Below are 27,055 nucleotides of genomic sequence, written 5' to 3' on the forward strand. Positions count from 1 at the left end.
TGGATTTGGATAATTTGTGGGTATCGGACTAATTCTGCTCTGCATGCATTATTTGTTGTTCTACGTTGTACACGGGGGATATTTTTGCAGAAGTCTGCATGCAGAGTCTAATTTGGTGTTTGTCCCATTTTTTAAATCTTGGTTGGTGAGCGGACCCCAGACCTCACAACCATAAAGGGCAATGGGTTCTATGACTGAATCAAGTATTTTTAGCCAGATCCTAATTGGTATGTTGAATTTTATTTTCCTTCTGATGGCATAGAAGGCCCTTATTGCCTTGTCTCTCAGATTGTTCACAGCTTTGTGGAAGTTACCTTTGGCGCTGATGTTTAGGCCAAGGTATGAATATTTTTTTGTGTGCTCTAGGGCAATGGCGTCTAGATGGAATTTGTATTTGTGGTCCTGGTGACTGGACCTTTTTTGGAACACCATTATTTAGGTCTCACTGACTTCTCAAAGACCAAACCCTGGACTGCTAGGTCTGTTTGCAAGCGTTCCCGGAAGTCTCGCGATGTTGCGCCTCTGGGTTTAGAAACTCTATGATTGGATGCTCTTTTTTTACAAAGATGCATTTTACCTTCGCGGCGCTAGGACCCTCGCGGCGCTAGGACCCAACGGATCTAGTCCTTGCAAGCGCACATGGACATTGTAGAGTGTAGCGGCTCTGATGTTAAAGAGTACGCTGGTCTCTGAATCAGATTTTTTATGTAGGCTATCTCTCTCTCTGTTTTCTGTCGCACCCGCTTACTTCTAATTTTTCAAACTCACTTGTCAGTGTCTTGGTGACATTACTGCCAAGTCCTTGAGTGCGACACGCAGGGATTTCAGCATGCTTGGATGAAAAGTTTTTGACAGCTCCTCTTTCGTGGTCCCGCTATAAGAAGTCAATACTTGGTCTTCCTCTGTTTCGGAGCTGATCCCACTCTACTGCTTGCATCCCGTTTCTGTCAATCACTCGTGGACAGCATATTATAGTCGTGTCGGTGAAATAATTCACCCTGAACGCATTTCTTTCCCAAATCGGGCAAAATGACTAACTGGCGTTGGACGAACTTTGCATTTCTAATTGTTTTCCATGTCTTGTCCATGTCAACAGCAACGGGCAATACAGACAACACACTTCTGAATTTACATGATGGTAAGTCTCTATTTGAATTTGCCATCAGCCATGCTGACAGTTTTATTTTGCAGTAGTTTACATTGGAAGTGGAGATACATGGGCTACTGTATCACATTTATGTCAATTAAAATGTAAAAGTCTAAGTATGTAGAGTTAAACGGTATCAAGCTTAATTCAGCTTTTATATCCAAGTTACCCATTAATGCAGAAATCCCAAGGCTACAAAAACATTTTTTCTGCATCTCGGTTTGGTCAAATCTAAAACAATTTTAAGTGTGTGTGTGTGTGTGTGTGTGTGTGTTTGTGTGTTAGAGGAAGAGAGAGAGGTTTGTTACTGAGGTGTATCCTGGGGCTATTGATTCCTGCAAAGTGAGATGAGACAATAGCAGGAAAGTGACAGCAGTGCTGGGTGGATGAGTTTAGCTCACCAAACATTGCCTGCTTATGTTCAAATCAATGTGTGACTGACAGAGACATAACGAGAGAGAGAGAGAGACAGAAATACAGAATGAGACAGATAGCGAGAGGAGAGCGAGAGAGACAGACAAACAAAAAGAGACTGACATACAGAGAGCAAGGAGAGAGAGAGAGAGAGAGAGAGAGAGAGAGAGAGAGAGCGAGAGAGAGAGATACTACTAAGGAGATTAGAGCTGTGCTGGCTGAGGTGACCAAACCACCTCTGGAGTGTGAGTGTATGTGAGATGCATCCTTTGATAAGAGAGAGGATCTAGTGAGAGCCTCAGCCTGTCAGCTAAACTAAGCCACCGGGACTGGCCTCAGAACAGCTCTTATCCTCCCTCTCCAATCCACCTGAGTAGAGCCTTTCTGTCTCAGAGTCAGTGGTAGAGAGAGAGTGAGAAGTTAAGAAACAGTCCGGATAAAAAATAGTTTTGAAGTGGTTATTTGGTAACCTGGATAAACCTGTGTTTGAGCAACTTCTATGGTCCCTCCATGAACTATAACATTAGTGAGTGTATCTATTAGATGGGTTAAGTTAGGCCTATATCTAATAACCCCACATATACCCTAGTTTATTCATTCTCCATCATCTCAATATTACAGCAGAGACAAATGGCAATGACAGTGTTATCGTTCCATCTGCTACGCTCTGAGAGGCCACTAAAACAGAATATATTTTAGAAACACACAAACATTACACTCTGGGACCTGCTTGGCTCTGAACAGGGTGTACAAAATAGTTTGAGAATAGTGTGTATTGAAATGGGGCAAAACCATGCCTTGATGTCTGCAGGTTATCTCCTGAGTTCCTCCACGTAGTGGTAGTTGGAATGTCATCATCATCAACGAATGTGAAATATTGTATATCGATATCGATGTCTCATTTTCAATGGGGCTGCAGGGTAGCTTAGTGGTTAGAGTGGTGGACTAGCAACCGAGAGGTTGCAAGTTCATATCCCCAAGCTGACAAGGTACAAATCTGTCGTTCTGTCCTGAACAGGCAGTTAACCCACTGTTCCTAGGCCATCATTGAAAATTAACTGACTTGCCTAGTTAAATAAAGGTTAAAAAAAAATGTTTTTAAAGTAAAAGAAATGTCTAGGCTACATCATACAGTCAAGTTCTCATAGAACTTTCTCAATAGTGATAGTTTGCCAATGTTCACCTTCTCACCTGCAATTTAGAGATAACTGAAAGGATATCTTTCAGACTCAATGCCATTGTGGGTTCATGTCACAATGAATATCATTCTTTCCCATAGAGGCTGTAGGATCCTACTGTGTTCAGTGGTGATTGTCAAATGAGGGGGAGTCTCCAAGACCTCCCAGAAAAGCTGGACTGTCATCCCAGAGAAAATATAAATTGAGTTGCTTAACCATAATCATAGCTAGAGGAGCGATATTATCCTAATTACTGTGTTACTACAGGGTTGTCAAACAACGTGAAGATGAGTGGGAGGTCGGTCTGCTTTGATAAGAGCCTCTTAGTGAATGGCTGTTTCATTTCAGACCGATAAACTCTTAATCTTGTTTATTCCAATTAGCCTACATAGATTTAAACAAGGTTGTGTACTTTTAGGTTTGTGATTTATCCAGAGTTCAATAAACAATTAGAGGGAGCCAAATTACCATGATTAGATTTGAGGATATCATCTATTCAGTCAGACTTTGGTTGTGTCCAAACATAGTGGAGAAGGGGCCGGGAAATTGAAAATCTTACTCTGACCGGACAACAAAGGACACACAGAAGCACAGTCTGAGACACACACACTTTCCTTGAGGAGTGTAAGCGCTGGATGTAACTCATGTCACCCCTCAGAATGCTCTGGAATGCTGATGTATGGCTGACGGCTGCCACCGTTGCCACTCCTCCCTCTGGAAAACCCATTGAGGGAATAGTCTTCCTGGTTTCAGGCCCCAGCTCATTGGCTGTCTTTGACATTATGGGGACATGTTGGCATTAGTTGTTGCCGTCTTGGGACTGTGAGACATAGTTATCAGTGTCTTTCTCTGTTAGGCGTCATTGGCCATTAAAGTTGTCTTTGTGATTTAGCTACCTGCTGCTTGGCAAACGCTGCTGCTGCACCACCCTGGGAACAAACAGACAAACACACGACCTGACATGGATCCCAACACACAGATGCATGCACACATGAGTGCACAAGTGAGTGCAGAAAATACACTCACAAATATGACCCACCACCTGGATTCGGTACTATGTAGCAACATTTGAAATTATTTATTTTTTTACATTGGATAAAAGTAGAGACTCAGCTTGAAAATAGTATATCATAGAGGAACAATTGGGGGGAAAAATCTGCTTTGAAAGTTGATAAACTTGTAACGCCGTGAATGTTTTGGTACACCTACTGGAGAGCTCTTCTTTGTCTACACCCATTCAGCATCATTCACACCCTTTTAAGTCTAGGCTCCACCCATCTCTTTAATGATTCACATCCACCCATCTCTCTCATCGTCAGCCATCACTAGCACATCAGAGGCGGGTGACTATAGACATAGATTAGGAATCACTGGCCACTTTTAGAAAAGGATCACTAGCCATTTTAATAATGTTTCCGGATCTAGCATTACTCATTTCATATGTATAAACTTCCCTCCACACTATTCTACGGTATCTTAGTCACTTTAATTGTTTGTAAATATTGCATCACCCATCTCATATGTATATACTGTATTCTATACTATTCCACTGTATCTTAGTCCAATGCCGCTCTGACATATATGTATATATATTCTTAATTCATTCCTACTTAGATTTACGTGTATTTTTGGAATATGTTGTGAAACTGTTAGCTATTACACGTTAGATATTACTGCACTGTTTGAGCTAGAAGCACAGGCATTTCGCTACACCTTCAATAACATCTGATAAACACGTGTATGTGACCAATGCATTTGATTTGATGTGCTTAATAGAATGAGTAAGGTAGTGAAGTAAACAACCAAAGATTTCAAGACTGAAAGTGGTGAAAGTAGGAGAAAGAACTGTAGAAGTAAAAATACACTTCATCTAGTCCTTGGCCTATATCCTAATCTGATTTTGGTGCAGGTCATGTTGTTCTTCACATTACCGTCTCTGGTAAACACACACTATATCAAATCAAATGAAAGTGTATATATATTTGTCACGTGCACAGGATACAGAAGGTTTAAATGTGAAATGGTTACTTGCATTGTTTAGACATGTAGCTAGCTAGCTAAACAATGAACCCTAATCCCAACTCATACTATCATGCACCATGCAACTAAAGCTAACGAAAGTCAATGTTAGCTAGCTAGCTAACATTAGGCTATAACTAGCAATTCAAATGGATTTCTGAGATACGGATAATATTACTACACAGATCATACACGTAACATTAGCTAGCGAGCCAGCTAGCTAACGCTAGCTAGCTAACAGTATGTTTTAACTTGCAATGAAAATGACTTTCTGGTAAAATTAGAAACATATAATATCTGAAAATGTAGCTCGACTCTTGCGTATACATGGATGAACTCTTCTCCGTCTCTGTCATGGATGCCATAGTTGCCCTTAGTTGGAAGATGTAATCCGGAGACAGGCGTTTTATACAATAGCCTTCTGTGTTCTCTTTTCGGCTCTCTCCGCATTTGGCAATCATCTCTCTGCTTCCACTGGGCATTCCAATGATTTCAAAACTCAGTCAACTTCTTCCGTGACATCAACACTTGATCGCTGTTTCTTCCCCATCACTTTTATCAGAAGACTCTACAATGTCTGGTTCAATAAAAATGTTTTTACCTAAATCAGGAATTTCCTCATCGTCTGATTCGTTTTCAGAGTCAGAGAGAGTCAGCATGGCACAATCGTCCTCTAGAAAGTAGTCCATCACAACTTTTTCCCACTGATCTTTGTCGAGAGTGCTATTAACTTTAGGGCAGCAATGTTGAGAGCAGAAGCAACACCTTTTCAGTTATTCATGATATCTTTAAAAAAAGCAGCGGTTGAAAAGATTATCCACACATACTGAGCAGCTCATGTTATACTGTAGACAGAAGCATGGTACATGGCAGACCAATCCGTACTCATCTCTTGACATGTCCAGCCCATCTATTATCTCAGACAATTATGGCTAGCGGGAAGGTTCCTGTATTTGTCTGTGGCTAAACCAAATAGACTTGTGATTTAACAATTTTATTAGTATTTACGAGTTTGTTATTAAGTCACATGGTAGTTGACATGTTCCAGAAGGCATTTCTGGCAACAAAAAAAAAGATGAAAAAACAACCACTTTCAAATGCCTCTCCTGTGAAGTAGTGACGTGGACATAGGCCTAGCTTCTTGAAACGGGTCAAAAATGTCTATCCACTTTGACACACATACTTGTTATGAGTCACCATATAATCTGTAAATACACAAATGTCACTGCAGGCCAAAAAAGAAGAAAGGCGCACACACGATTTATCATCAATGTTTCAGTTGGAGGAAAAAAATACTACATAAATGTCAGTCAGCAAACAGTTCCTCTAAACCTAATTCACTATAATTATATAATGAACACAAATATAAACACAACATGTACTGTAAAGTGTTAGTCCCATGTTTCAGGAGCTGAATTAAAAGATTCCAGAAATGTTACATATGCACAAAAAGCTTATTTCTCTCCAATTTTGTGCACACATCTGTTTATATCCCTGTTAGTTTGCATTTCTCCTTTGCCAAGATTATCTATCCACCTGACAGGTGTGGCATATCAAGAAGCTGATTAAACAGCATGATCATTACACAGATGCACCTTGTGCTGGGGACAATAAAAGGCCACTCTAAAATGTGCAGTTTTGTCACAACACAATGACACAGATGTCTCAAGTTTTGAGGGTGCATGTAATTGGAATGCCTACTGCAGGAATGTCCATCAGAGCTGTTGCCAGATAATTGAATGCTAATTTCTCTACCGTAAGCCGCATCCAACGTTTTAGGGAATTTGGCAGTACTTCCAACCGGCCTCCCAACAGCAGACCACGTGTAACCAAAGGACCTCCACATCTGGTATCTTCACCTGCGGGATTGTCTGAGACCAGCCACCTGGACAGCTGATGAAACAGAGTAGTATTTCTGTCTGTCCTAAAGCCCTTTTGTGGGGAAAAACTCATTCTGATTGGCTGGGCCTGGCTCCCCAGTGGGTGGGCCTATGCCCTCCCAGGCCCACCCATGGCTGCGCCCCTGCCCAGTCATGTGAATTCCATTGATTAGGGCCTAATGAATTCATTTCAATTGACATATTTCCTCATATGAACTGTAACCCATTAAAATCATTGACATTTTTCTTCAGTATAAAAAACTTACTTAGACAGAGTAACAAAACCCCTAGTTGCCATAGTTCTGCAGTACATTGCTAACATACAGAGAGAGGAAAGCTTCGTATTAGCCAGTTATTCCCGAACCTGAGTTTTTTTGTAGTGGACACTAGACACAGCAGCAGAACAGATCACCACACCGGAAGCAGTGTGAGAACCCCATGGGCTCACAGAGAACGGTGCCATGCTAGATGCCAGGCTTCTCAATTGGATGCCATTATTAGGGTTGGATGAAAAGAGGTCCATGCTAGGGGGCTCCAATAGTGGGGCAATGCTAGGTGAGCCACCTGAGAGGTAAAGAAAGGAATGATGGAGAGGGTAGAGGACTTCATTGTGCAGAGTGAATCTGACAGACACATGCGGTCTGTGGGTTGGTGCGTGTGGGTGTGTGTGTGTGTGCGCTCATTGGGACAGTTGCAGCTTTGAGGACTTTTTTAGCACCAGCGTTCTTCATGCCACTATTGGAGTGGTCACCATCACTCACTTAAAGGAAAGTTGTATCATTTTTCTGTGTCTCTGAGCAATGTTCTATCGGTCCCCAGGGTCATTTTATGTGTTCATGTGTATCTGAGCTATTTGCCGTTCAAGCAGGCATAAATACAGCCAGTATGACAAGTTTTCCCCTGGTCAGTTTTATGGATTGACCTTTAGAATGCTTTTGATGGTGAGCAGAGCTTGTTCTGAGGTACTGAGAGAATATTATAATAATTGAAATACTTCTTGAAAGGTGAGTGCTGAGAAGTAGTGCTACTCTGAAATGTGCTTTGCCTTAAACCTGTTGATGTGTTTGTGTGTGTGAGCATACTGCACACATGCCTGAAAAAATGTAGAGTTTGAGGGCCCTTTGAGGTGATCTGAACATCCATGTGTGTCAGATGGATCAAATGTCTTCACTAAAACCCCTGTGCTGGGTTTACTAAGGTGATAGTTGGAACATGCTTCTCCGTAGCTGCCTGTTAGGTGTTCCTGCATGTGTGATCAGTTACTGAAAGCCAGAATCGCCAGGTCCCCATTCTGGGATCCCCAGAGCTCGGAGCCAGAATCCAAGGTGAAAAGTGGCTCCTAAGCCGATGCTTCCTCTGCAGCTCCTGAGGGATGGGAGGGCATGGACCCCCCCTGAACTCACACATACCACTCCCTCAAGGATTCTGTGATCGCAGTGTTTTTTGGCAAAAACAACAATTTCCCGCATATTACGTGAGGGCTTTCACTTTTTCCCCGTAAAACTGTCCAGCAAATTTTCTTGAATTGCAGCAGCAAAATCAAACATTTCTGTCTGCAAATATCACAAAACATTGACATACTGTACACACGCACATGCACACACACGCAGACACACACACACCTCAGGGCCCTCCCTTAACAGAACATGCTTATGTGGTGAGCATTGGGAGTTTCAAATTACCATTATTTCACCATGATCCACCAGCCCAATGTTTACCCAATCTTCCACTTAATCGGCTTGGCTGTTTGAAATGGGGGTGTGGGGCCCAACAGTCATGATTAACATCCCCTTTTCCAGTTAGCCCCAGCTTCATTACTGCATGCCTGTAGAGTGTTATCACTTGGCAAGGTAAGGAGGGAGGGAGCTGGCGATGGAAGGAGGAATCGGGGATAATAATTTCAATGGCCTCCAGGCACACACACACACCTACAGTGAGGTCCCTACAGAAAGATGACTTCACCAGGGGCCTTGGACGGCATGACGAGCACTTCTCAAGAGGACAACTGGTCCCACTTAGCACAGCAAAACAGTCCTCCCATTACATACAGGTCAAGGAGGGCCAGAGAGGGACTGGGTGGGGGACTGGTGGTGAGGGGATGTTTGTATAAATTATTCCCCATCTAACCTCCATACCACCCCGCAGATAAGAAGGATCTCTACTGATGCTTGTAGTTTTTCTCCTCTGGCATGATTCTAACGCCAGGCTGTTTCAGCTTTGTTTGGTGTCCTGTTGATGTCATAACAACACATAAATACTCCATATTGTGATTGGCTTTAAGGGCATACGTGAAGCAGCACTGGATCATGTATGAGGACAATTCACTATTTTGGTTTTGGCAACTAGCTACATTGATGTTCCTCAGGGCAGTATGTAAGCTATAAAGAAATGCTTACTGGGTTGTGCTATGTAAGAGGTTTCTTTTCAGGTTGCCTTTAGCATCCAATATCATGCTATGCCACATTCATCATAAATATCACAGAGAGGAGAGAGTTAGAACTAGCTATAGGTTTTATTAGTGTGAGAACACGACTTCTAATAGGAATTGTTTCAACGACTTGGTCTTTTATTGTGTGCATAGTGATTACGGTACAGTTTTAATACGGGGAAGTGTAAAGCATTTTCTTTGATGTTGTAGCGTTAGCCCTAAAACCATAACTGGCTCAAAAGAGGCTTGTGTCTTATGAATGGGGCCTTCCTTTGTACTGGAGTACTGTACTTTCAGAGTGATGAGATGGCATTAAGGCAAGTCTATGCTGCTAGAAGTTCAGGTAGTTAAACGATGCATGCTACAGAATCGATTTGATTAGGTTTTGTTAGTGTTAACAGAATGGGTCCAGCACTATTGACTTCAATGGATGGTTCCTCATTCAAAGACTCATTGATGTTACAGAGGTATGCACATGACAGGCAATCCCTTGCATTGCCAATTAGATTTGTAAAACAATAATGTTCCCAGGAAGGTACACTGTTGGTTTATATACTATCTACAGTGAGCTCCAAAAGTATTGAGACAGTGACATTTGTTTGTTGTTTTGCCTCTGTACTCCAGCACTTTGCATTTGAATTGACTATGTGGTTAAAAGTGCAGACTGTCAGCTTTAATTTGAGTGTATTTCCGTCCATATCTGGTGAACCGTTTAGAAATTACAGCACGTTTTGTACATAGTTCCCCAATTTTAGGGGACCAAATGTATTGGGATTTAAATGTGTATTAAAGTAGTGAAAAGTTAAGTTTTTGGTCCCATATTTAAAGCAAACAATAAAAACATCAAGATTGTGACTCTACAAACTTGTTGGATGCATTTGCTGTTTGATTTGGTTGTGTTTCAGATTAATTTCGTGCCTAATAGAAATGAATGGTAAATAATGTTTTGTGGCATTTTAGAGTCACTTTTATTGTAAATAAGAATAGAATGTGTTTCTAAACACTTCTACATTAATGTGGATGCTACCATGATTCCAGATAGTCCTGAATGAATCGTGAATAATGATGAGTGAAAAATATCATGCATACCGCCAAGATATGCTAACCTCTACCATTACAGTAACAGGGAACGTTAGCATTTTTGGAGGGGATATTTATGCGTCTCACTCATTATTATTACTCTCTCAGCTCTTTTCTCTTCTCTCTCTCTCTCTCTCTCTCTCTCTCTCTTTCTCTCTCTCTGTCAATTCAATTTACATTTAAGGGGCTTTATTGGCATGGGAAGCACATGTTTACATTGCCAAAGCAAGTGAAATAGATAATAAACAAAGGTGAAATAAACCAATAAAAAATGTACAGTAAACATTACACTCCCAAAAGTTCAAAAATAATAAAGACATTACAAATGTCCTATTATGTCTATATACAGTGTTGTAATGATGTGCAAATAGTTAAAGTACAAAAGGGAAAATAAATATAGGTTGTATCTACTATGGTGTTTGTTCTTCAATGGTTGCCCTTTTCTTGTGAGAACAGGTCACAAATCTTGCTGCTATATTTCACCCAAAAGATATGGGGGTTTATCAAAATTGGATTTGTTTTCAAATTCTTTGTGGGGAGGCAGGTAGCCTAGTGGTTAGAGCGTTGCACCAGTAACTGAAAGGTTGCTGGATTGAATCCCCGAGCTAACAAGTAATATGTCATTCTACCCCTGAGCAAGGCAGTTAACCCACTGTTCCCCAGGCGCCAAAGACGTAGATGTCGATTAAGGCAGCTCACTGCACACATTTCAGTTGAAGGCATTCCGTTGTACAACTGACTAAGTATCCCTCTTTCTGTGTACTCTGAGGGAAATATGTGTCTCTAATATGGTCATACATTTTGCAGGAGGTTAAGAATTGCAGCTCAGTTTCCACCTAGTTTTGTGGGCAGTGTGCACATAGCCTGTCTTCTCTTGAAAGCCAAGTCTGCTTATGGCAGCCTTTCTCAAAATCAAGGCTATTCTGTACATAGTCAAAGAGTCTGTACATAGTCAAAGATTTCCCTAATTTTGGGTCAGTCACGGTGGTCAGGAATTCTGTATTCTGTCACTGTGTTTAGGGCCAAATAGCATTCTAGTTTACTCTGTTTTTTTGTGAAATCTTTCCAATGTGTCAAGTAATTATCTTTTTCTTTGCTCATGATTTGGTTGGGTCTAATTGTGCTGCTGTCCTGGGGCTCTGTGGGGTCTGTTTGTGTTTGTGAACAGAGCCCCAGGACCAGCTTGCTTGGAGGGCTCTTCTCCAGGTTAATTGTTGTACTCTCTCTCTGTTTCTCTCTGTCTGTCTTTTTCTCGCTCTCTCTCTCAATTCAATTCAATTAAATTCAAGGGGTTTTATTGGCATGGGAAACATGTGTTAACATTGCCAAAGCTCTCTCTCAGGATCTCTCTCTCTCTCTCTCTCTCTCTCTCTCTCTCTAATTAGTGTGTGTAAGGTGTATATATGGTCAGTAGTGCGATGTTTGGGGAGAAAGCCAATTTGACATTTACTTGTTAATTTTTTTTATTGGAGAAAAGGTTTGAATTCTTGAATTCAAAATGCTACAGAAAACATTTCCCGAGTTGCTGTTTATGCAAATTCCCCTGTAATTATTGGGGTCTGATTTGTCTCCACTTTTGTGGATAGGGGAGATGAGCCCCTGTTTCAAGACATCAGGGAAGCAGTCAGAAGTTAAAACCATGTTGAACAATTTAAGCACAGCATTTTGCAACTCAGGTGTGCTGTTTCTGATGTTATCTAGACCATCTAGACCGCAAGCCTTTGATTTGATAGATTTGAGCTTTTCATTTAGTTCTTGTTGGGTTATTGGGTAATCTAATGGATTTTGTTTGTTTTTAATGACTGATTCAAGGATGTTAAATTTTTCTTGAATTTCTAATTGGTTCTGCTGTAATTGTTTTTGTGGGATGTTAGATTATCAAAATACGTTTTCCAAATTACTTCATTTTGTATGGCTAATTCTTGTGGCTTTGTCATGCTTAAGTTGTTCCACATGTCCCAGAACTGATTTTGGTCAATTGCGTTTTCAATTTCATCAAGTGTCTTGTTGGTATAATTCAATTTCTTGCATTTTTCAGTGTATGTTTATACTGTTTCAGAGTTTCGAAGAATTTGTAGCGTCGCTCTGGGTTGTTTTGCTGTGTATGTTTTTCAGTTGACTTTTGTCTTAGGTGTTTTCGAATTGTTTTACATTGGTTATCAAACTCTTTTTCAGAAACATTTTGTTTTTTGTTTCTGAAGTTGCATTTCTTTGGTTTTCTCAAATTTGCTTTCGATGCTGCTTTTTGGAATATGCAATTGATGTTTTGAGTAGCCGAATTGACACTTCTTTATTGTTTTGGTATTGTGAGTTATTGAAGAACTGTATAGAGTTCATCATTTCATTTGAGTTCAATGTTTCAATGAATCTCTTTGCACTGTTTTGACCCCACCTGTACGGTTGGTTTATGTTGTAGAGTTTATTGGGCTGTGTGGTTTATGTTGTAGAGTTTACCCCACCTGTACGGTTTGTTTATCGGCTTGTTGGACCCCACCTGCTGTTTATGTTGACCCCCACCTGTACGGTTGGTTTATGTTGTAGAGTTTATTGGGCTGTTTTGACCCCACCTGTACGGTTGGTTTATGTTGTAGAGTTTATTGGGCTGTTTTGACCCCACCTGTACGGTTTGTTTATGTTGTATAGTTTTTTGGGCTGTTTTGACCCCACCTGTACGGTTGGTTTATGTTGTAGAGTTTATTTGTAGGCTGTTTTGACCCCACCTGTACGGTTGGTTTATGTTGTAGAGTTTATTGGGCTGTTTTGACCCCACCTGTACGGTTGGTTTATGTTGTAGAGTTTATTGGGCTGTTTTGACCCCACCTGTACGGTTGGTTTATGTTGTAGAGTTTATTGGGCTGTTTTGACCCCACCTGTACGGTTGGTTTATGTTGTAGAGTTTATTGGGATGTTTTTTTGAATGAATATTGCTGGTTAATTACTTCAGAAACACGTTGATCTGACTCTGATCTGACAATGGTGTCTGTGGTCTGACAGTGAATGCACTAATGGAGGAGGGGTCAATGTCAGTGATGGCATAATCGACTACACTTGTCCCAAGAGCTGAGCAGTAAGTAAACTGACATAAAGAGTCCCCTCTGATTCTATCATTAAGCATGTACAGGCCTAATGCTCGACAGAGATGCACTAACTCCTTCCCATTTTTGTTCAATATTTGGTCAGGACTGTTTCTATTATTTATAATAGGGTTACTATACAAGGAGGGGTGTCCAAATATGTGGTGGTTACCACCCACATCAGTGTAGTCAGGCTCAGAACCTGTTCTTGCATTGAAATCTCCACAAAGAAGCTCTTTACCCTCTGCCTGAATTTGAATGATTTCTGTATGGAGATTGTCAAAAAACTGATCATCATAATATGATGAATCTGAAGGAGGAGCATAAGCTGCACATATGCATACATCATTGTCACAATAGATTGAACCTTTGTTAAGTTTTAGCCAAATGTGATTAGTACTTTTTTTCATTTCATTCAGTCCTAAGTCCTGCTTATGCCAAATGATGATTCCTCCTGAGTCTCGGCCCCGTTTGGCATTTTTATGTTTGATTGATGGAAGTTAACTTTCTCTATAGCCTGAGGGACACTGAGTATCTGTCTCCACGACACCATGTTTCCAGTAGGATTATTATGTCCTGCCCCTTGATGTTTTAATCAATTCTGGATTTGTTGTTACAGTGCCTTGCGAAAGTATTCGCCCCCCTTGAACTTTGCGACCTTTTGCCACATTTCAGGCTTCAAACATAAAAATATAAAACTGTATTTTTTTGTGAAGAATCAACAACAAGTAGGACACAATCATGAAGTGGAACGACATTTATTGGATGTTTCAAACTTTTTTAACAAATCAAAAACTGAAAAATTGGGCGTGCAAAATTATTCAGCCCCCTTAAGTTAATACTTTGTAGCGCCACCTTTTGCTGCGATTACAGCTGTAAGTCGCTTGGGGTATGTCTCTATCAGTTTTGCACATCGAGAGACTGAAATTTTTTCCCATTCCTCCTTGCAAAACAGCTCGAGCTCAGTGAGGTTGGATGGAGAGCATTTGTGAACAGCAGTTTTCAGTTCTTTCCACAGATTCTCGATTGGATTCAGGTCTGGACTTTGAATTGGCCATTCTAACACCTGGATATGTTTATTTTTGAACCATTCCATTGTAGATTTTGCTTTATGTTTTGGATCATTGTCTTGTTGGAAGACAAATCTCCGTCCCAGTCTCAGGTCTTTTGCAGACTCCATCAGGTTTTCTTCCACAATGGTCCTGTATTTGGCTCCATCCATCTTCCCATCAATTTTAACCATCTTCCCTGTCCCTGCTGAAGAAAAGCAGGCCCAAACCATGATGCTGCCACCACCATGTTTGACAGTGGGGATGGTGTGGTCAGGGTGATGAGCTGTGTTGCTTTTACGCCAAACATAACGTTTTGCATTGTTGCCAAAAAGTTACATTTTGGTTTCATCTGACCAGAGCACCTTCTTCCACATGTTTGGTGTGTCTCCCAGGTGGCTTGTGGCAAACTTTAAACAACACTTTTTATGGATATCTTTAAGAAATGGCTTTCTTCTTGCCACTCTTCCATAAAGGCCAGATTTGTGCAATATACGACTGATTGTTGTCCTATGGACAGAGTCTCCCACCTCAGCTGTAGATCTCTGCAGTTCATCCAGAGTGATCATGGGCCTCTTGGCTGCATCTCTGATCAGTCTTCTCCTTGTATGAGCTGAACGTTTAGAGGGACGGCCAGGTCTTGGTAGATTTGCAGTGGTCTGATACTCCTTCCATTTCAATATTATCGCTTGCACAGTGCTCCTTGGGATGTTTAAAGCTTGGGAAATCTTTTTGTATCCAAATCCGGCTTTAAACTTCTTCTTCACAACAGTATCTCGGACCTGCCTGGTGTGTTCCTTGTTCTTCATGATGCTCTCTGCGCTTTTAACGGACCTCTGAGACTATCACAGTGCAGGTGCATTTATACGGAGACTTGATTACACACAGGTGGATTGTATTTATCATCATTAGTCATTTAGGTCAACATTGGAACATTCAGAGATCCTCACTGAACTTCTGGAGAGAGTTTGCTGCACTGAAAGTAAAGGGGCTGAATAATTTTGCACGCCCAATTTTTCAGTTTTTGATTTGTTAAAAAAGTTTGAAATATCCAATAAATGTCGTTCCACTTCATGATTGTGTCCCACTTGTTGTTGATTCTTCACAAAAAAATACAGTTTTATATCTTTATGTTTGAAGCCTGAAATGTGGCAAAAGGTCGCAAAGTTCAAGGGGGCCGAATACTTTCGCAAGGCACTGTATGTATACATATGAGATGAATAATGTAGGGTATGTAAACATTATATTAGGTAGCATTGTTTAAAGTGGCTAGTGATATATTTTACATAATTTCCTATCAATTCCCATTATTAAAGTGGCTGGACTGGTCAGTGTGTTGGCAGCAGCCACTCAATGTTAGTAGTGGCTGCTTAACAGTCTGAAGGCCTTGAGATAGAAGCTGTTTTTCAGTCTCTCGGTCCCAGCTTTGATGCACCTGTACTGACCTCGCCTTCTGGATGATAGCGGGGTGAACAGGCAGTGGCTCTGGTGGTTGTTGTCCTTGATGATCTTTATGGCCTTCCTGTGACATCGGGTGGTGTAGGTGTCCTGGAGGGCAGGTAGTTTGCCCCCGGTGATGCATTGTGCAGACCTCACTACACTCTGGAGAGCCTTACGGTTGTGGGCGGAGCAGTTGCCGTACCAGGCGGTGATACAGCCCTCCAGGATGCTCTCGATTGTGCATCTGGTGACAAGCCGAATTTCTTCAGCCTCCTGAGGTTGTTGTTGGTAATCAAGCCTACCACTGTTGTGTCGTCCGCAAACTTGATGATTGAGTTGGAGGCGTGCGTGGCCACGCAGTCGTGGGTGAACAGGGAGTACAGGAGAGGGCTCAGAACGCACCCTTGTGGGGCCCCAGTGTTGAGGATCAGCGGGGTGGAGATGTTGTTGCCTACCCTCACCACCTGGGGGCGGCCCGTCAGGAAGTCCAGTACCCAGTTGCACAGGGCGGGGTCGAGACCCAGGGTCTCGAGCTTGATGACGAGCTTGGAGGGCACTATGGTGTTAAATGCTCACAATGGTATTCCTCTTGTCCAGATGGGTTAGGGCAGTGTGCAGTGTGGTTGAGATTGCATCGTCTGTGGACCTATTTGGGCGGTAGCAAATTGGAGTGGGTCTAGGGTGTCAGGTAGGGTGGAGGTGATATGGTCCTTGACTAGTCTCTCAAAGCACTTCATGATGACGGAAGTGAGTGCTACGGGGCGGTAGTCGTTTAGCTCAGTTACCTTAGCTTTCTTGGGAACAGGAACAATGGTGGCCCTCTTGAAGCATGTGGGAATCATTGGCTTGTATCAATACAGTTCCATTATTATATAAGTTTACTGTTTGATACATGTTGCTTTGGTCAGCTTCTTCAAAAATGCTGATCTGACATCCTTGGCTGATGCCTCTCTTTTTTGAGAAAGGGAAATGGTTGCAAATAACCCTTTTCCATATGTTCCCTCATTTGGTATTAAATATTGCATTTGCTCTGGTTTTGCAACTGATAAGATCTGCAAACAGGCATTCATGGTTCTGTCCTATCAACAAACCTTTTAAACTTTTCTTAGCTTTCTCCGTTTGGATGTCTGGTGGGTAAACAATTTCCATAGCAACGCTGGTGATGTTGGCTACAATGTTGCAATAGAAGCGTTGTTTCTTGTATTATTGTCTCTTGTGTCTTTAGGGGACTGTTTTACTTTGATGTCCTTTTGTCTTCTGTCCTTATTTTGTCTTTCTTTTCATCTGTTAACTAGATATTATTTGTTAGCTAGCTAGCTTCTTTACAAGAGAGTCCCTAGCAACTGCTTATCAACTGGTTAACAATTCAGCTAGTTAAGATAACAACAATTTTATGAAAAACAGTCACTTTTTCAAAAGCGTATCTTCTTTGTTTGTTGCTTGTTTTGTCTCCTATTCAGTCTTGCTGTTTTCTTATGCTTTTTTCCCGATGTACTTCACTCTAAAAACCATGTAAATTTAATATTTGTTGGAGCTCATTTTTTCAGCAGCTGCTGCTCAATTTGGAACTCCGGAACTCTCTCTCTCTCCCTCAGTATCTCTCTCTCTCTCCCTCAGTATCTCTCTCTCCCTCAGTATCTCTTTCTCTCTCTCTCTCTCTCTCTCTCTCAGTATCTCTCGCTCTTTCTCAGTATCAATCGCTCTCTCTCAGTATCTCTCTCTGTCTCTCTCTCTCTCTCTCTCAGTATCTCTCTCTCAGTATCTCTCTCTCTCTCTTTCTCAGTATCTCTGTCTCTCTCTCCGTATCTCTGTCTCTCTCTCAGTATCTCTGTCTCTCTCCCACTCTGTTTCTCTCTTTTGTACTCTCTCTGTTCAAATTAAAATTCAAGCTGCTTTATTGGCATGAAAAACATTGTGTCAATATTGCCAAAGCAACAGTGCATACAATATACATTAATAAAATGATAAACAATAACAAATAAAAATATAAAAGGGTAGTAAATAATACAATGTTTCTCTCTGTTGTACTCTCTTGCTATCTTTCTCTCTCAGTATCTCTCTCTCTTAGTATCACTGTCACTCGCTCTCTGTCTGTCTGTCTGTCTGTCTGTCTGTCTGTCTGTCTGTCTGTCTGTCTGTCTGTCTGTCTGTCTGTCTGTCTGTCTGTCTGTCTGTCTGTCTGTCTGTCTGTCTGTCTGTCTGTCTGTCTGTCTGTCTGTCTGTCTGTCTGTCTGTCTGTCTGTCTGTCTTCTTTCTTTCTTTCTGTCTGTCTGTCTGTCTGTCTTTCTTTCTTTCTGTATCTCTCTCTGTCTGTCTCTCTCTCGCTCTCTCTCTCTCATACTCTCTCTCTGTTTCTCTCTCTCTGTGTCTGTTTTTCTCTCTGTTTCTCTCTCTCTCGCTTTCTCTCTCTCTCCGTATCTTTCTCTCTCTCTCAGTATCTCTCCCTCTCTGTTGTCCTCTCTCTCTCTCTCTCTGTCTGTCTTTCTCTCTCTTTCTCTCTCTCTCTCTGTTTTTCTCTCTTTCTCTCTCTCTCTCGCTCGCTTTCTCTCTCTCTCCATATCTTTCTCTCTCTCTCAGTATCTCTCCCTCTCTCTCTATTGTCCTCTGTCTGTCTGTCTGTCTGTCTTTCTCTCTCTCTGTTGTCCTCTCTCTCTCTGTCTGTCTGTCTTTCTCTCTCTTCTCTCTCTCTCTCTCTGTTGTATTCTCTCTGTTTCTCTCTCTCTGTCTGTATTTCGCTTTGTTTCTTGCTCTCTTTCTCAAATTCAAGCTGCTTTATTGGCATGAAAAAACATTGTGTCAATATTTCCAAAGCAACAATGTATACAATATACATTAATAAAGTTATAAACATTAACATAAACATTAACGAATAACAAGATGGTAGTAAATAATAATACAAAATTAAATACAAAATTAACAACAATATAGTAAAAATGTAATCATTTTTTTCTCTCTCAGTATCTCTCTCTCTCTCTCTCTCTCATTCTCTCTCTCAGTATCTCCCACTCTCGGTATCGCTCTCTCTCGGTTGTACTCTCGCTCTCTTTCTCTCTCACTGTTTCTCTCTCTCTCTCACTGTTTCTCTCTCTCACTGTTTCTCTCGATCTCCCTCTCTCTCTCTCTCTCTCAGTATCTCTCTGTTTCTCTCTCTCTCTCAGTATCTCTCTCTCAGTATCTCTCTCAGTATCTCTCTCTGTTTCTCTCTCTCTCACTCTCTCTCTATGTCTCTCTCTCTCTCTCAGTATCTCTCTCTCTCTCTCAGAATCTCTCTCTCTCTCTCTCTGTTTCTTGAACAATAACAATAAGCATACAGTAGAGTACATGTGCAGGTTGATTGGTCAGACACTGTCCCTCATCTTATGGCAGGCAGCAATGCAGTGTGCTGCCATCCCACAGCTCTCTGCGTCCTCCCCAAACAGGACAGGTAGCCTACTCTCATCAGAGAGGTCTTTGAAACCTTGAATAAGGTTTTCAAATTTGGGGAAATGACACTCTCTAATTGTTCTATATTTTTTACATTTTGTCAGGAAATGCATCTCTGTCTCAGGTGCTGCTGTTGTGCAGTTGTTGGATAGGCTTTCCTCTACAGGGAGCCAGGTTTTCCTGTGTCAACCTTTCTCAATGGCAGGGCTGTGCTCACTGAGCCTGTACTTTGTCAAGGTTTTTCTAAGGTTTTGATCAGTAATCATGGTCAAATAGTTAGCCACGGTGTACTGTCGATTTAGGGCCAGATAGCACTGCATTTTGCTTTGTTCTTGTGTTTCCCAATAAGCAATGTAGTTTTGTTTTGACTGTGTTGTAATTTGGTTTATTCTGATTGATTGGATGTTCTGGTCCTGAGCCTTCAGTGTGTTAGTAGAACAGGTTGGTGAACTGGATGAGGGGACGGTTTTCTTTGCTCAGCTCTTGGCATTGCAGGGCTTGGTAATGATATGAAAGGGGGTCACTGTATTTTAGATGTTTCCAAAACTTAATTGCTCTTTTTTGAGTTTTTATTATTAGTGGATATTGGCCTAATTATGTCCTGCATGCATTGTTTGTAGTTTTTCTCTGGACATGTAGGGGAATTTTATAGAACTCTGCATGTAGGGTTTCAATGGGGTGTTTGTCCCATTTGATGAAATCTTGTTCTGCAAGTGGACCCCACACCTCGCTGCCATAAAGTGCAATTGGTTCAATGACACATTCAATTAGTTTTAGCCATATTTTAATAGGTATTTCAATTTGAATCTGTTTTTTTAATGGCGTAGAATGCCCTGCGTGCTTTCTCTCTCAGTTCATTCACTGCCTCATTAAAGTGTCCAGTTGAGCTTATTTTTAAACCTAAGTAATTGTAGTGTGTGCAGTACTCTATATATTTTGTACCAATTGAGAACTTTGGTCTAATTCCCTGAGATCTGGATCTTCCCTGGAACTCATTATTTTAGTATTTTTGGGGTTTACTTCCAGGGCCCAGGTCTGGCAGTACTGCTCTAGCAGGTCCAGGCTCTGCAGTAGGCCATGTGCTGTGGGTGACAGCAGGCATAGGTCATCTGTGAAGAGTAGGCATTTAACCTCTGAATTGTGGAGACTAACACCAGGGGCTGAGGATTTTTCTAGAATAGTGTCCAATTCATTTATGTAAATATTGAGGAGTGCAGGGCTCAGATTGCAAACCTGGCAAAGGCCCTGCCCCTGGTTAAAGATGAAAGAATTGTGTTATTTTCTTGCCAATTTTAATGCTGCAAGTATTGCCAGTATACATTTATTTAATTATGTCATGTTTTACCCCCTACACCACTTTCAATAACTTTGTAGAACAGTCCTGTATGCCAAATCAAATGCTTTTTGGAAGTCGATGAAGCAAGCATATATTTTGGTATTATTTTGGTGGACATATTTATCTATCAGAGTGTGTAGAGTGTAAATATGATCAGTCGTGCGATGTTTTGGTATAAATCCAATTTGGCTTTTACTCACATTGTGCTTATTAAGGAAGTTTAGAACTCTTACATTTATAATAATACAGACAACCTTCCCCAGGTTACTGTTAACACAAATGCCTCTGTAATTGTTAGAGTCAAATTTGTCTCTGTTCTTAAAGTTTGGGGTTATGAGTCCTTGATTCCAGATGTCAGGGAAATAACCTACACTCAGAATCAAACTGAAACAGTTTTAATATAGCCAACTGAAATTTTGCACTAGTGAGTTTGAGCATCTCATTTAGGATGCCATCAGGTCCGCATGCTTAAATTTGAGAGCCTGAAGTTTCTTATAGAGCTCCTGGTCAGTAATTGGGGAGTCCAGTGGATTTTGATTGTCCTTTATAGCTTTTTCTAATCCATTCAGCTTCTCATGAATTTGGCGTTGTTCTGCGTTTGTGTCAATTTGAACGGTGTTGTAGAGTGTTATAAAATGGGTTGTCCATATGTCACCATTTTGTATCACTAATTCCTCTTGTTTCGATTTTTTTTTTTTCCCAATTTTGCCAGAAGTTGTTTGTGTTTATGGACTCCTCAATTAGTGTCAGCTGCTTGCTGTTGTACTGTGCTTTTTTGGTTCTGAGTGTACGTTTATAGAGTTTTAAAGTCTCACAGTACTGAAGGTGTAATTCACCATTATTCGGGTCTCTGTGCTTTTGGTTGGATAGTGTTCCATGTTTTTTCCTAATAATTTTACAATTTGCATCAAACCAGTTGTCATCTGTGGTCTTTTTTGTTAGTTTTTTTAATCAATTTCAATTGTGCTTCTTTTGCCTTTTGCCTGAATATATATAGTTGATGTTTTGTACTGCCAGATGCCTTCTTTACTGTGAGTGAATGTGGTATCCAGAAAGTTATCTACGAGTGTCTGGATATTTTGGTTACAGGTTGCTTTCTGGTATTCTTCTGTGCTGTTTTGAGCCCATCTGTATGAATTTCTGATGTTGTACAGCTTACTGGGCTGTGAATGTCTGGTTGTTTCCATGTCTGTTCTTTTGAGGAACAACTTAATTTGGCTGTGATCAGACAGAGGCTTGACAGTGAATGAGCTGAGAGAGAAAGGGTCCATGTCTGTAATCATATAGTCTACTGTACTGTGGCCAAGAGGTGAGCAATAGGTGAATCTCCCCAAAGAGTCCCCCCATTACCTACCATGACAAAGTACAGACCCAGGCTTCTACAGACCAACAGATTCCTTCCTTTTTTGTTGATGGTGCTGTCACTGTTGTTTCTATGTGGGAGATTAAGACAGTTAGAAACAGTATGGCCTGTAATAAAGCTGCCCCCTTGTGTGGTCGTTAGATCAGGTTGTGTTCCTGTGTGCGCATTTGTGTCCCCACAGATGAGCACATTTCCCTGGGCCTGGAAATGGCACGTCTCTTCCTCAAGCTCCTCTGAGTAATGTGGGGATTCTGAGTGGGGGATAAATATTGCGCAAAGGAACACATATATTTTTCTGTCAGTACAAGTTCTTTTTTCAGTTTTAACCTAATGTGATATATACCAATTTTGAGGGGATCAATGTGATTTTGTAGTTCGGGTTTGTACCAAATGATCAGTCCTCCAGAGTCTCTGCCTCTATTGACAGAGCTGTGTTTCTGTGATGGCACAATCACCTCTCTGTAGCCTGTGGGGCAGTGAGTGACAATGTCAGCCTTACACCTTGTCTCCTGCAGAATGATTACCTCTCTGTAGCCTGTGGGACAGTGAGTGACAATGTCAGCCTTACACCATGTCTCCTGCAGAATAATGACATCAACATCTTTCAGATTTTTTGTTGAATTCCAGTGCTAAACTCTTCAGTCCAAAGGTTGATGAGTTTAGGCCCTGAATGTTCCACATGCTGACTGATAGGTTGATGAGTTTAGGCCCTGAATGTTCCACATGCTGACTGATAGGGATTTCATGTTGCAAAGAATAGCAGTCAGAAATACAGTAACTACTAACTAATACGTTGCTAAGAGTGGGATAAACACTCTTAACTTATTAGTTAGTAGTTACTGTATTTCTGACTGCTATTCTTTCTTTTCTTTCGCTATATATATGCTTTTTCCTTCAATTCTTTCGCTATATATACTGTATATGGGACGTGGGGCTTCCTCTTTGGTCTGGTAGAGGTGGTGGTCTGGTGCGGGGTAGTAGGCTGGGCCCGGTTCAGTCTGGCTAAGCCGATGGAAGTGGTGCTCTGGTGTAGAGGTCGGCCGATTATGATTTTTCAATGCCGATACCGATTATTGGAGAACCCCCCCAAAGCCGATACCGATTAATCTGCCAATTTTTTTTAATCATTTATTTGTAATAATGACAATTACAACAATACTGAATTAACACTTATTTTAACTTAATATAATACATCAATAAAAATCTATTTAGCCTCAAATAAATAATGAAACATGTTCAATTTGGTTTAAATAATGCAAAAACAAAGTGTTGGAAAAGTAAAGGTGCAATATGTGCCATGTAAAAAAGCTAACGTTTGAGTTCCTTTCTCAGAACATGAGAACATATGAAAGTTGATGGTTCCTTTTAACATGACTTCAATATTCCAAGGTAAGAGGTTTTAGGTTGTAGTTAATATAGTATTTATAGGACTATTTCTCTCTATACCATTTGTATTTCATATACCTTTGACTATTGGATGTTCTTATAGGCACTTTAATATTGCCAGTGTAACAGTATAGCTTCCGTTCCTCTCCTCGCCCCTACCTGGGCTCGAGCCAGGAACACAACGACAAGAGCCACCCTCGAAGCAGCGTTACCCATGCAGAGCAAGGGGAATAACTACTCCAAGTCTCAGAGCGAGTGACGTTTGAAACGCTATTAGCGCGCACCCCGCTAACTAGCTAGCCATTTCACATCGGTTACACCAGCCATTAGGCTGATAGGCTTGAAGTCATAAACGCTGTGCTTGCGAAGAGCTCCTGGCAAAACGCACAAAAGTGCTGTTTGAATGAATGCTTATGAGCCTGCTGCTGCCTACCATCGCTCAGTCAGACTGCTGTATCAAATCATAGACTTAATTATAACATAACACACAGAAATATGAGCATTTGGTCATTAATATGGTCGAATCCGGAAACTATCATTTCGAAAACAAAACGTTTATTATTTCAGTGAAATACGGAACCGTTCGGTATTTTATCTAACGGGTGGCATCTCTAAGTCTAAATATTCTTGTTACATTGCACAACCTTCAATGTTATGTCATAATTATGTCAAATTCTGGCAAATTAGTTTGCAATAAGCCATGCGGCCCAAACTGTTGCATATACCTTGACTCTGTGTGCAATGAACGCAAGAGAAGTGACCATTTCACCTGGTTAATATTGCCTGCTAACCTGGATTTCCTTTAGCTAAATATGCAGGTTTAAAAATATATACTTCTGTGTATTGATTAAGGCATTGGTGTTTATGGTTAGGTACAGTCGTCCAACAATTGTGCTTTTTTCGCAAATGCTCCTTTGTTAAATCATCAATGAGAGGCAGGTGGTTAGAGCATTGGACGAGTTAACTGTTGCAAGATTGGATCCCCCGAGCTGACAAGGTGAAAATCTGTCGTTCTGCCCCTGAACAAGGCAGTTAACCCACCGTTCCTTGGCCGTCATTTAAAAAAAGAATGTGTCCTTCACTGACTTGCCTAGTTAAATAAAGGTATAAAAAAAATATTTAAAAAAATAATAATAATTAAAAATAATTTGCAAAATCGGCGCCCAAAAATACCGATTTCCGATTGTTATGAAAACTTGCAATCGGCCCTAATTAATTGGCCATTCCGATTAATCGGTCGACTTCTACTTTGGTGGTGGGTGGAGCCTGTGGGGTGCGCTGGGTCTGGTGGGGCGTTGAAGGGGCCTGGGGCTCCTTGTTGGTGCAGTGGTCTGGTAGGGGTCTCTGGATGGTCCTCTGGCCAGTGCGGCATGGGGTGTTTGTCTTTAGAGACAAACATCCCTACTGTCTGCTTCCTCAGGTGGGAGTGGTCGTGCAGGTGCTCTTGGGTGATTGTTGGGTGGTGAGCAACGTGCACGTTCGGGAGTAGGCCACACCCTCTGGTGATGTCAGCGTTGACTTTCTGAATGATACGGGGATGAAAGTCTTTGCGGGGCAGCAGAGTGGAGATGGTGATGTGGGAGTTGGGGAACCACTCAGAGGCCTTCTTTCCTACTCTGTTGACCAGGCTGCCTACTGTCTCCTGCTCCTCTCGCAGGTTGTTGGTGCCGGTGTAAATAATAATGTGGCCTGGTGTGCCAAAGTCAGGCTGTGACAGGATGTGGAGTGCATCCTGTGTTTTGGGCATCATATTTTGGACACCTTGTGGTGGGGGAAGAGTTTATCCTCTTGGATGAATTTCCCATTTGAGTCTTGGCCTCTTCAGCGGGTTTTACCAGATTAGTGCGTTTACGGTCTGTGGCTGGGGCCTGTGTACATGGAGGGGTGTGTCAGGGGGGAGGGCAGAGAGCTTCTCTCTGTAGTAGGTGTCCCCATGTGAGCCTCCTTGTTGACTGGGGGTGTGGGTAAACGGATGTAGGTATGGGGGGGGATTGTGGATAAAGGTGGGTCAGTGGGGTTGTTAGGGGTGGTGAGGGGCTACAGCTTCTCTCTAGGAGTCTCTACAGCCTGCTCTCTGTGCTGTAGCACCCTCTTGATGACAGACAACTCCTTTACCATCTCCTCCTTTACCTGCACCAGCTCTCTCCTCATGGTGGCCTTTACCTCCTCAAGCGCTGTGGTAAGGCTCTCTCTCAGCTCCTGAACAGAGTTCTTCAGCTGGGTCCTGCACTGGTTGATCTGGTCCTGTAGAAGCTCTGTGTCTGGGCTGGTGGTGGTGTAGCTGGGGGGCTGCTCCTTCAGCTCAGTAACCCATAACCCTAACAGAGCCAGCCTGTCTCTCAGCAGGCTGATGGTAGTGTAGCTGGGGGGCTGCTCCTTCAGCTCAGTAACCCATAACTCTAACAGAGTGATGGTAGTATAGCTGGGGGGGCTGCTCCTTCAGCTCAGTAACCCATACCTCTAACAGAGCCAGCCGGTCTCTCAGCAGGCTGATGGTAGTGTGGTCTTGTCTCTGGTGGTTGTAGGCAGGCAGGGGGAGGATAGTCCTGCTGTTGGGGTGCCTGAGGTGAGGGGAGAGGTCAGGGTGCTGTCCTTGTCTTTTTTGCTTTCCGCTATCTTCGTTAGGGTGGGGAAGTCCTGCACAACAGAGCTGAGTGCAGCCTCACTGCCCTGGACCATGACAGTGCCGTTCTGATACATGTTTTCCTGGTCCTTATCGCTGTCCTCAAAAAATGTGGATTTGCCTTCCCTTGCAGATGCCTTTTTTTGTGGTATAGCTGAAATGCCTGGTTACAGCTGTATGCCAGGCAGTAGAGTGGTCTTGGTAAAATAACAGGTTTGTAACAGTCCTGTTTTGTGAGCAGTCGGCAAACAACGTTTCTGGGTTCTCCCTCAGAATTCTGTGTTTAAAATTGATTCTTCCTTTCTCTGATTTGATTTCTGCTGGATATTCAAAAAAAGGGGGGGGGGGGAAGTCTCTCAGCCTCTGCTGGTGCTGATGCTGCTGGCTCTGCCTCAGTGGGCATGTTGCTATGGTTACCACCAGTAAACAGTTGGAGCTGGACAGTAAGCTAGCTAACAAAGTTGAATTTGGCTAGCTAGCACGATTAAGATTTTTTTTTTAACTCACTCTCTGTCAATCTTTTCCTCCTGTGTTGATCTTCAGTTGTGCAGTCGTGGCCAAAAGTTTTGAGAATGACACAAATATACATTTTCACAAAGTCTGTGTCTTTTAGATATTTTTGTCAGATGTTACTATGGAATACTGAAGTATTGTAGCGACCCGCACAGACAGCTGTGTGTTATGTGTTAGGCTAGTAGGTGGTTGTGTTGTACTTGGCGCGGCAGCGTATCCTAGTGGTTAGAGCGTTGGACTAGTAACCGGAAGGTTGCAAGTTCAAACCCCCGAGCTGTCGTTCTGCCCCTGAACAGGCAGTTAACCCACTGTTCCTAGGCCATCATTGAAAATAAGAATTTGTTCTTAACTGACTTGCCTAGTAAAATAAATAAAAATACCCATTGTCCGCGGGGTCCGACATGCCAATCAACCTGCTATCTGCCAATCATGGGAATGCCTGGAATGTTCTGATGCCGGGCATCCTGGCGGTTGGTGGAGGGGGGTTGGGCAGGGGGATGGAGCATTGGAAGTTAAGACCAGGTTTAGCCTTTGTTCTCTCTCTTACGTCTGGGCTTCACAAGAGAAGGTCACGATTGGTTTGTGGGTTATCTTTCATTTATTTGGCGTGGGCTACGGCCAAACAGTAGCCTGTGTAAAGTTGGTTTAATAAACCGTCAATTCATAAACTCAATCCTCTGTCTGGACAATTGTTCCTTTATG

The 27,055-nt window shown here is 42.0% G+C and overlaps 1 protein-coding gene across 2 annotated transcripts in view; it reads left to right on the top strand.

Moving 5' to 3' along the window:
- The first annotated feature begins 588 nt into the window (after window positions 1-588).
- Window positions 589-27,055, top strand: part of LOC112253063 (disintegrin and metalloproteinase domain-containing protein 12) — a 133,747-nt gene continuing 107,280 nt past the window's right edge. For both annotated transcript variants that reach the window (XM_024424940.2, XM_024424941.2), the window contains exon 1: window positions 589-1,138. In XM_024424940.2, coding sequence (XP_024280708.1) covers window positions 1,030-1,138 — 109 coding nt within the window. In that variant the 5' untranslated portion in view covers window positions 589-1,029. The remainder of the gene's footprint in view (window positions 1,139-27,055) is intronic.

This window comes from Oncorhynchus tshawytscha, linkage group LG06 (genome assembly GCF_018296145.1).
Source record: "Oncorhynchus tshawytscha isolate Ot180627B linkage group LG06, Otsh_v2.0, whole genome shotgun sequence".
Classification (NCBI taxonomy): Eukaryota; Metazoa; Chordata; class Actinopteri; order Salmoniformes; family Salmonidae; genus Oncorhynchus; species Oncorhynchus tshawytscha.